We start from the raw sequence: 11,994 nt of genomic DNA, 5'->3' as shown, positions 1-11,994 counted from the left end.
GTTGGAGCTACGCACATTTATTAATTTTACTATTCATATTAATTAAGTTGTTTTCTATAACATAAAAAACATTGTTATAATGTAATTAGACAACATGTTTGTGTGAAATTTCTAAATTTGTCACTGCATGCATATTAGCATATGTTTAAATAATCAAGATTACAAGTCCATTTAAATTTGCTAATTAGGCAACACGCTTGAAATAATGCCTCAAAATTATCTTAATAACTCCCTACATTACATTGATACTTAATTAATTACAACGTCATGAACTTTTTTGGATGAACTCTTATCTAATACAGATTACACTACTACAATATCTCAGAATCTATCACAACCCTCCGTATATTTTTAGTAGTCACAATTAATATTCACGGTGATACTTTTTTAGGAGTCATAATTACATCTTTGGTAACATACACTCACTCCCCAATTGTTTATTATTTTTTACTTTTCCATGACCCCACTTAAATCATAAATAATTCCATTTTTGTTAACTTTTACATACCACTTTTTTTTTTTCCTTTCTTTATTGTCAACTACTCCCTCTTATTCCATGATGTTTCTCATGTTTACTATTCACATGTTCAAAGTTTAAAAACTTTAACCGTAATTAATAGTATAACTAAGAGTAAAATATTAACTTGTGGAATATCATTGATTCGTTTCAATATAAATTTTCTAAATATCATTTTCTTACAATTTTTACTAATGCGAAATTAAAACTTTTAACGGTCAAAGTAGTGTATTGGAGACCGCACATGGAAAAGTGAGGAATATTATGGAACGAAGGGAGTACCTCAATTGCACCATTATTATACCAAATCCAACTATGATTCATTAACACTTGTGCCGATCAACATGTGGCTTATAAAAAAAATACGAATAGCATTTGACAATCATGAAAAATAATGAAATCAACTAAAAAGAGTTTGTTTTCAAAAAAAAAAAAAAAAAAAAAAAAAAAAACTAAATTGAAATTGTAATAAGCAATTGATTGAAGGGCCAAAATAGGAAAAAGAAAATTACGACAAAATCTTTCAAGCCTTTCGGCTTTTTATATAGGTAAGAGTAAGAAATAAGAGCAGCTGGGTTTGACAGAAGGTAATCAGTGTACAGTTTACGTGGGCTGATCAAAGGCAAGTTGTCCAATTTATAAAGTTCGTGTCATCATAACGTTTCATAGGATAATAGGAATCCTGTACTCCCTTATCCATATTCGTGGTGGGTGGGTCACACTTGTCACGTGATATGCCGATTTTTATCTTTAGTGAATCTAATACTTCCTCGGTCTTATTTATACTCCCTCCGTCCCTTAATATGTGTACTACTTTTCTTTTTGGACCGTCCTTAATATTTGTACCGCTTTTATAAATAAAAATCTTTATTTCTCACACTTACTTACTAATCCACCTACACCCCTACTCCCTACAAAATATCATTTAAAAATTCACCCCCCCACTTACCACTCCCTACTCTTTACACATTTCTCACTAAATATATTAAAAAAAAATACCCCACACTCAACTACTCTATCCGTCCCTTAATACTCGCATCGGTTTGACCAGTACGGAGTTTAAGACATTTGAATTGACTTATTAATTTAATAGATGTTAGTTGATAGTGGGGTATTTTTTTAATATAGTTAGTGGGAAATGTGTAAGGGGTGTGGAGTGGTGAGTGACGGTGAGGATTTTTAAATGATTTTTTATGTAGAGTAAGGGTGTAGGTGGGGTAGTAGGTGAGTGTGAGAAATAATATAATATTGATAAAGATTTCCATTTATAGAAGCGGTGCAAGTATTAAGGGACGACCTAAAAAGAAAAACGGTGCGAGTATTAAGGGACGGAGGGAGTAACACCCATTAAATTAATAAATCACTAATTTCACGAGCATTCATGTTTATATTTATGTTTATGCGGTTATTTGCCAAAAGAATAAAGGACCGTCTTGAATGGATCTCTCAAAATTGTTCATGGTGGTCTCCTGAGATACGTAATGGGCCTCACAAGAGTTGGTAATGGTCTGCAATTACAGTAACACATGTTTGGCCCATCAGATTCGAACTGGACATTTTCTTTCTCCTAAAGAATAAATATACATTGTAAATTTGGAAATTACAACCTGATAAAGTTATCTATATTTGCCAATTATAATCTGAAATTTCAAAATTTTCAATTACAATCTTAAATTTATACATTTATTTTAAATTATAACCTGGAGTTATTAACTAGCAAAAATCATCGGAAGATGATGTTATAATGTTATTAAAAAAAATTACATAATATCTATAAAAGAAATTATTTTTTGATTTTTTTGAATTTTTATTTTTTGGTTTTTTTTGTATTAATTCTTATTTTTCAATTTATTTTTATAGAAATTATGTAATTGCTTTTTTTTAATAACATCATCATCTTCTTGTGATTTTATGTATGGTCTAGAGTTTCAGGAGCGTGCTCATACTCAAGGTGGGGTTTTAATTACATACTACGTATGTGAGACACTTTTTAGTCTTTAAACTCTACTTTGTTTAATTTCGATGTGCTTAATCATCATTAGCATACAAATAATACAATTATTCAAGTCATATTCAAAGCATTTCATCATAATCACATATACTACTCCGACACTCCGCGCCTGGACTATAGGTCCTTAGGCCCATAGATAGATGAATGCCTCCACCAGGATCAACCAGCTATATGACTAGTTAGCTTGCAAACCTATGTATTTTTAGCGCGAGCTATCGCATAATGTTACGGTACTTTTAAGTTATACTTCCTCCGTTTCGTAATAGATGCATCATTTCTTTTTTTTTACGTATCCCAACATGTTTCTTTGAACATTAATATCTCTAATTGCGTGTAAATAAAAATTATAAAAAATTGATATTTGGAATCCTCGAATTGATGTGAATTTAACAAGATCTCTCTTAACTATGTTTGTTTTTACATAATGTGAAAAAAATTATTATCAAAGTTAGTTAATAAATAGTGTCTAAAAGAGAAACGATGCGTCTATTGTGGAACAGAGGAAGTACGTAGTACGTACTTGAATGTAAACTACGTATCAAAATTTTAATATTTAGAGCTTCATATTGAGAAATATGAGTGATGAACTTAATTATTGATAATGGAAAAGGCTGGTATTGAAGGGTTTCGGTTAAGAACACAATTTACATGTGAGTATTGGACAAGCTAATCCACATTGAAGAAATAGAGAGAGATTAACTAACATAAAGTATATAATTGGTGATTTATTCCACATATCATCAATTGGTTTTATGATGAAAACCCATTAGGCTTATATGTGGTTAATCTCTTCTTTTGTATTGGCTTGTGTTATACCCGATGAATTTATCAGTTTCCAATTAGAATGAAGGAGGCAGACCCAACTATAAAGAGGTCCTTCATGTCCCCAACTTTTTTGAGACCAAAAAATAAAATATGTCATGTATTTTTTTTAGATGATACAATTCTTTAAGCACGTTTGTGAGTGTACGATTTCAAACATTAATATATTCAATAATAGATAAGAAAAAATTATAAAAAGTTGACATTTAATAAATATTCATTTAAACGAATATAATAAGACCCTACATGAGTATGTTTTTTCTTAAGTATAAATCACAAAAGCAAGTCAAATGAACTTGTATGAATAGTGTCAAAATCAAATTGTGTCATCTAATAAGAAACGGAACCAATTGCCTGTTGGTTCAGTGGTGATTGGGGTTGAACTTGGTCGGGAGGGCCCCGTGTTCGATCTCCCACAACAACAATTGGGAGGGGAGTGGAACATATGTTGGAAATAATGCAAAGAAAGAGTATTACCATATTGTGAAAATGTCCCACATTGGTAGAAATGAAAAGGAGTCTTTTCAAGTGGAATATTTAAAGAAAATGACTTTGTCCCACATGGAAAGAAAACAAGCTTTTCCCTTTGTTTAAATATAGGGAAGTAATGTTTATACTTTGAAGTACTTCCCCAAGTGTTGTGGGCTAGAAGGGGGAATCCCCGCGCGCCGCCGCCGTCCGGCCGGTTCGTGTTCGTGGCACGTGCGCGGTGTGGTGGGGCCTCCTTTTTGGGCCAAGTCGTAGCTGACGGTCCAGTCTTTATGAGGCCGGTCAGTTACGTAGCTCACTCCACAATCGTAACGGTCGTATTTATTACGTCCCTTGATTTTCGCTTCCGTTTTAATTACTCAAATCAATTCTGATTTTCAGTTATCAAAAGTTTTATTACATGATCAATTCTGATCAGCGGTTACAGGTGCTTTAATTACCCAATTAAATGTTAATTTTCGGTTACAAAATCTTAGTGGCTTTATAATCAGTTTGGGGATCAGTTTTGAAAGTACACCGAAAATCAAACTCTCTCTACTCCTATTCTGAGCATTATTGTGAGTTCCATGTTTCTCCTTAGTTGAGTGCACATTTTGGAGAGACGCTGTGTAAAATCTTGGGGGGCAACGCCTTTTCCGATTGCACCATAGTCGGGGCGAATTTTGCTTCTAAGACAGTGTTTCGTAACACGTCACAGCTTTATTTACATCAAATATTCGGCCCACATTTTATTAACATTTTCGGATTTTACAGTCTTATTTCCTACAACATATATATCCACTCAGAACTCGCCCCGAATCCGGATTATCCATAAGGGGTGAATCGGGTGGTACACCAAAAAGAAAAAAAAATCTAATAAGAAACGGAAGAAACATATAGTAAATCGTGCAGGAATAGAAGACACTAAATTATCTCTTGATCAACGGACACTCTTATTATTTTGTAGGTTGCGCGATTGAGTCCTTGCTTATATACAATAACTACATTAAAATGGTAGCTATTGTCTTTTCTTAGGTTGCGAAATTGAATCCTTGCTTGTGTACAACATCTACATTAAAATTTTAGGGGATTATAAATGAGAGTACTCAATCGTGTAACCTATTATACTCAAAATTGCAATATTTATTATCAAGCAAGACCTCATTAGTATGTAAAGAATAAAGACAGATTCAAGGAAAATAAGAAATTATATATTTATATAAAGTTACATAAATTCAGGCTCAAATATAAGCATTGTGATGTAAATCGTGATATTTGCGTGACTCATTTGGCTCCAAAAGTAACATACGAGTAACATGATGATCACGATCACCATTCACCATTCACCAAAGAGTTACTCCCTCTATTTTCCTGAGTCCTTTTACCATTTAAGTGTTCAAAGTTAAAAAGATTTGACCATCTATATTTATATGAATACTACGTATAAGATAAAATATTATCTTATGATCTGGTTAGAGTTATTGTGTTAATTTATTCTTTAAATATCCCATTTTATTTTTGTTTGTCCATTCGTTTTCAGTCCTTTTCTTAGACGGGAGTAGAGCAGTTTGGTAGCTCGCTTTTTAAATTATTTATTAACACTCAATTAAAATTGTTAATAGCTAAAGTAATGTTTTGGAAATCGCTTAAAATACAAACGAGTATTCGAGTATTCGAGTAGAACTGTGGAAATGGAAAACAGAGGGAGTATATTAATCTAGTCCAACTTCATCATATAGGCTACAGCTAGGAGGTTGGCTAGGATCGATGTTTCCGTAGAAAGCAGCCGTTATTTATGGAAGTTTAACAACGTGGGATTTATCCCAAAATAAAATTGAATAATCAAAGTCTATGTAAAATGTAAAATCGTCAAATGAAGCTCACTTTGGTGCGTGGGCAGAACAATGAATCTTGAGATTCTTGACGGCTTTCTTACTTTTGTTTTAAAAAGCTAACAGCACACTTTTTTTTTTTTTTTAAGCACCCGATTCACCCTTAGGGCTAATCCGGATTCGGAGCGAGTTCTGTGTGGATAGGTTACAGTCCCCTCCCAATTGTTGTTGCGGGAGATCGAACACGAGTTATCCCTACCAAGTTCAGCCTCAATCACCACTGAACCAACAAGCAATTGGTAAACAACAGCGCACTTTGACTATATTTTACTTCTTTAAGTTACGTCAGTAATAATCAACACTTCAATCCTAGTTTGCTATCGGAGTACCCATAATTAAATTATACTCCTTCCGTCCCAAAATTATAGTCTTGTTTTCCAAATCGAACGTCCCATAATTATAGATCTATTTTCTTATTTGAACACAAAAAAATTTCCATATTACCCTCATTTGGGACCACAAAAAAAAAAGGTACTTTATTCATTTTTACATGTACTATTTTCTCTTCCCCATGTACTTTATTCTTTTTTACATGTACTATATTTTACTTTTTCATCATCAATGTACTATATTTCAATTTCTCACACACTTAATTTCACTATTCTTAAAATCCGTGTTTTAGTCAAACAAGACTATAAATTTGGAACGGAGGGAGTACTCGGATACTCCGTCCTTAATTGTTCGCCGTAGATATATTTTATTTTTCTATCATCATTTAACCGTAACATTTGGACTTTCATGCTTGTGAATGTCAAAAATCTAGCCTTGTAACTAAGGGAATGTTTGTGAATTTATTTTTGGGTTATGATAAAGGTCGCAAGTTGCGATAATATTTAGTTGTCGCAATCATATCATGTGTCGGATTCTAAATGATACACATGGGCACCATGTAAACCAAGCGTCATCAAAATATTTTACTATCAATGCAATAATTTTACTATGAAAATATGTAAATAACGTAGTCAATACAAAGAAGAAAACAAATATTTTGTATATAAATCATAAATATTTTTTTGAAATAAAAAATTATATTATTCAATTTGTAATTAGAATATTACGATTTTCCTACATTTTTTGTAACGTGTATAATACGTTATATAAGTTAAATATTTTAGTTTCCAATTTAAATCATGACACATAAACATGTCATGTCATCATTGTAGCGCAACTTAAAGGTCGCATGTTGCGACCTTTACCATTTTCGTTTATTTTGACCCAATTCAGCAAAAATAAGTTCAAATAATATTATACATTTTCAATAAGTTCAACAAAAATAAGTTTTTTCATACAATAACTAAGCACACGAATAAGTTATTTTCAACAAAAATAAGTTTTTTTTCCGACAATTGTATGGTTTGATAATTTTAGATAAGTTCATGAAAGATTAGATAAGTCAATTCAAACAAGGCTGCCTTTGGATACTATTTCATTCGAAATAGTGGAATTCAATTTCTGAATTTGAAATGATGGAATACAATTCCAAATTTTATGTTTGGGAAACACTAGAATTTCAAATTCTAGTATATTATTGTTTGAATAGAATTGGAATTCAAATCCAGAATTTTAAATATGACATCCAATAAAACATAATAGGATCCAATCTAATACACCTAAAATACTAAAATGCTACCCGTCAATACATAATAAGATCCAATCTAATTTTTGATCATCCGGTAGGCTTTAAGCATGTCGAATTTATCATTTATGCCATTAACGAACCGCTTGACCGCCCTTAAGACTTGATGACGAGACAAACGTAGATCGTATATCTCTTGGCTGGTACTTCCTGTCCAAATTAACAACATTACACATTAATTTCTTCAGAAGCTAAACAGGGACTGCTACACACCAAAAAAAAAAGACCGGTGACCCGGAATATTAAATTTTTTTTATATATAAGAGCCCAACTTGTGGCCCACGTACATTAATCTCCCTAGCACGAAAAAAGACTTTGGATAATTTTTTATATGTCATTGGCCTTCATCCCCTTTATATTAAGTTTATGATGTGATGTATGAGATACTTAAAGAGAAATATAGGTTGTAAAAAGATAAATTGTAAAAATAAATTGAGTTTAAGATTGTAAATCAAAAAAATAAAAAATATCGGTCCAAGCTGGTAAAAACCCGGACCAAACCTGAATTTTTCGGTCCTTGGTCCGTGAATTCTGAAAATTCCGGTCCAACCGGTTACGGTCCGGTCCGATTTTGGACCTGTGCACACCCCTACCCATCAGAGTTACATCCACCATTCAAATTGGTGATATGGAAGTGAAGATTCTATTGTGATTCATGAACGACTGATAATATTGAGCCTCTATCTGCACCCCCACCACTTCCTGTTGAGTTTGATAAAAATCAATTGGACAATCTGAGCGAGCTAGGTCTAGACCTTCCGTAACGAACAACAAGGGCGTAATCAGAAATTCTTCTTGATGCACCGGATGCGGAGTTGGGTTTCTGAAACCTTGTTGCTGCTGACAGGACATCCTCCTTAGGATTAACGGTGTTGGTCGTCAAATTTGATCCACATCCCTTCTCCTCAATGATTCCACATTGTTCAACATTTGGAATGGATTTCTGGACATCTGCATGGCATCCCTCTCCATCGAGCATAGATTCATTGTTGGTGTTGTTGGAAATAAATTTAGCAATTGTGATTGACGTTGGTGTTGTTGCACTTGACCATGTTCTCCTCCATTGCTTGATTCCACTTGAAAAAATGAAGCCCCCTTTGCACGCATTCGTGTCGATTCCTTCGCTGGTAAGTGATCGGTGACTTGGGACTTTGCATGTCCTGAGATTGATTCTGATTGTCCTCCATTGTTAAGAACAGTGGTACTCGAAGATATAAATGAAGGAATTTCAGAGGAGAGAGAGTTTGAACATAGAGGAAGTTGAGAAGATGGAGTGTGGTAGTGGTTTACTTCAGTGTTATTTATTACTGAAGGTAAAATGAGAATAGCTTGTTGATTCAATGCCAACTACCAAGTGTTTAATGAGACTTGGCACGTGTCCCGCTGCTTGATTGTGACCGTCCGATTTTTTGCTTGCTGAACCATTCGTTTTATATTCATCATTTACTTTATCTTGAGACCTTGAACTAGCCGGTTAGTTAATTTTCTCCCATTGGGTAGTGGAATGGCCTCTCGCATTAGAACTAGCAATTTGCTTTGATAATTCCATAGGCATGATAAGGCTTCCCATATACTCATTAATTCTTGAATTACTTCCTTTGTAGTTGGAATTATGGATTATGTAAACATCCGTTCTTCCTCTAACTGACCTATTATTTGTAACCAAAGTCCAAGGCCCATAATCATCTAGCCCATTTATAACTTTTCCATTTTGATCCAAATTTTCCTTGCCTTCCAAACCTGGATTTGAACTCTCCTGTCTAATATCTTCATTGGGTTTAATTACCTGTTGACCCTCTTAATCCATTTCCTTAATCACTGACCCATCTTCCTGAAAAATAACTTGTCCACAAAATTTTGCTTAACATGATTTTCCGCATGCAAAACACAAGGCACTTATATTCTCATACGTGATCTGCTGTCAAGCCCCACCAACCCACACTTTTGTAACCAAATATCGATTAAGTCGGTTAATCTCAATACACACCCGTGCATATGTTGCCCTTGTTAATTTATCCGTAGTGTAATCAACCCTTATTGGAGCGCTTCCCGGCCACCCTAACAATATCGAACAAGGCATCTTTATCATAATAGCCCCCGGGAAGTTCTGAAAATCTAATCCAAATCGACATATGATCAAACAAATTTATCGAAGGCCTAAAATTCGGCTTTCATCTTGAAATCATAAGGTAGTGGTCTAACACAAACCATGGCCCGCCGAACAACGCCCTTTCATAATCATCTTGAATCGTAAATCTAAATAAGAAAACATTTTTTCCAAGATCAATCACTTCCAGATTTCCTTTGCATCTCCACAAGGCTCTTACTCGTGCTTCGATATAACTTGATCTAACATTCAAACCCATGCACTTGCCCATGAATGATAACTTCCATGGCGATCTTAATCTTTCCAACGTTACCTTACTAAATCGGACTGCTAAATCTCCATCAGGCGGTATTTCCTCCACATCTTCCCATTATGTTGATGATGAAACTATTTTCCTAGCCCCATCGAACCATTGAGACGAAGCAGCCACCGCTTCCGTAAAACTTTGATGCTTCTTAACCTGATTAGTGAAATTCTCCTTGCTAATTTCATGCTCCTCTTGTTCCCGATCTAACATAGTAGTGTCATCAGGAGGTCTTGATGAATCCATTTCATCACCCTCCATCGGACTTGACAAGAAAAAGAGGAAGACAAACTCAAAATGAACTTCTTTCTCTCTAACTTTCTCTCTCTAGTTGGGATGTTAATTATTTGATGAGTTGATATGAGTAACTTTCTTTAAATTTTGAAACGTGGCCGGTATTAGTCCAAAGTCCGAGTCCTTATCATTGCATGGATTCAACCAAACCCGAACCAAGGAATTTTTAGAATATAGTATCTTTATTTTATATATATATATATATATATATATATATATATATATATATATATATATATATATATATATATATATATAAAAGTGAAGAGGTGAGGTTATTTTAGTAAATCCGCTTTTGATGTCCCCCTTGGATTACTAAAATACCCTCGACACTTCCTAATGGTTTAACTTGGTCATTGAGGAAAATTTGGCATAATAGAGAAGTGTTTCTGCAGGCAAATGGAGTGGATCAGTTTGTGCAGGCTGGTAAATTCAGAATTCAGAAAATGTATAAGTTTCTTCATCCAGTTGGAGCTCAGGTGGGATGGAAGAGATTGATTTGTAATAGCCATGCTAGTCCAAAGAGTACCTTCATTATGTGGCTAGCAGTGCAGAACAGACTAGCTACAAAAGACAAATTGATAAGATGGCAACTGAGTATTGATGGTACTTGTGGTCTGTGTCAGTTGGAAAGTGAAAGCTTGGAGCACTTGTTCTTCTCTTGCTCTTATTCTCAGGAGATTTGGAAACAGGTTCTGCTCTCTCTAGGCGTGACTAGAGCTGTGTTGCCTTGGCATGAGGAGGTTCAGATTGCAGTGAAGAAAAGCAGAAATAAACAGAAGCAAGCTTGCAAGTATAGTATAGCTTTCATTGAGTCAGTTTACTGTGTTTGGTTGCAAAGAAACTCTAAGGTTTTTAGGGATCATGTTGATCCAGTCAAAACTGTTGTTAGCAACATTATGTTTAATGTTGAGTGTAGATGTCAGTAGTGGCTTATGTGTGCTTTAGCTAGCTTGTGTTGGTTAGCTGGGTGCTTTGTTGTTTCTGTTGGACAGTTGGTGTTTTCAGAGTTTGTTAACACTCTGATTACTTGGTAAATAAAGCTCATTATTATTTGCCAAAAAAAAAAAAAAAATACCCTCAACACTTAAAGAATAGAGAACCAATCATCTCCTACTAATCGACCTTCAATGAAGTAACTATTTCTGCAACAAGTTGTGCAGCACAAATGTAACGGGTTCTGTAAAAACTACGCAATTAAGCGTGTTTTGGCGACATTAGTGTTAGGATGAGTAATCTTATGAGAAGTCCTCGAATTTCGTCCAACCTCATTTATCCGCGAAAAAAGAAATAGATAAGCAAGAGCCCATTTCAAGAATACGGAGTATCATGACCGTACGTACCCCTAAAAAATCAAGATCCAACGAACTTTCTCTCTCCTTTCTTTTTGTTTCGTACTTACCCGTCCCATGTGTAATCTGAGAAGTACGGACACTTCCTTCTGACACTTACCAGCTCACCCCTAAATTATTTCTTCAACAAAACGATGTCGCAGCCTGACTCTTTCGTCTTGTTCTCCATACATGTTTTAAATCATGTGAAGAGCTTGGTCAGCAGCTCTTTTTGTGCGGGGCCCACCTCTGTTTCTCTGTTTGTCAAGTCCACATTTTAATTAATGGCAAAACATTCGACCGATTGATTCGATCGATCTCCTCTAACATCAAGTTCGTAACCTATTTCACTCCCCCAAGAGTTGAAGTATATTCTCCATCCACACATTGTTCTACATTTTACAGTGGAAAATAAAACTATAAATTACCGACTACTTATTAAAACAACCCTCTAATAAAAGATCGACAAAGCAAGGTTTCTCCCTATGCAATCATATGTACACTTTCTATTATTAATTACTACATTCGTTCTTTAATACTCGCATCGTTTTCTTTTTCGGGTCATCCCTTAATACTTGTACCGCTTTTAAAAATTGAATATTTTTAACCAAT

The 11,994-nt window shown here is 34.4% G+C and overlaps 1 protein-coding gene across 1 annotated transcript; it reads left to right on the top strand.

Annotated features, from left to right (window-relative positions):
* The first annotated feature begins 8,563 nt into the window (after nucleotides 1-8,563).
* LOC110776027 (uncharacterized) lies at nucleotides 8,564-10,980 on the top strand. Its single transcript, XM_021980605.2, has 2 exons — nucleotides 8,564-8,659; nucleotides 10,447-10,980. Exons 1-2 carry the CDS (start codon nucleotides 8,564-8,566, stop codon nucleotides 10,978-10,980), a joined length of 630 nt encoding a protein of 209 aa, XP_021836297.2.
* Nucleotides 10,981-11,994: the final 1,014 nt, after the last annotated feature.

The sequence above is a fragment of the Spinacia oleracea genome, chromosome 4, assembly GCF_020520425.1.
Source record: "Spinacia oleracea cultivar Varoflay chromosome 4, BTI_SOV_V1, whole genome shotgun sequence".
Lineage (NCBI taxonomy): Eukaryota > Viridiplantae > Streptophyta > Magnoliopsida > Caryophyllales > Amaranthaceae > Spinacia > Spinacia oleracea.
The sequence above is the reverse complement of the archived record's forward strand: the minus strand, read 5'-3'. Positions and strand labels throughout refer to the sequence as shown.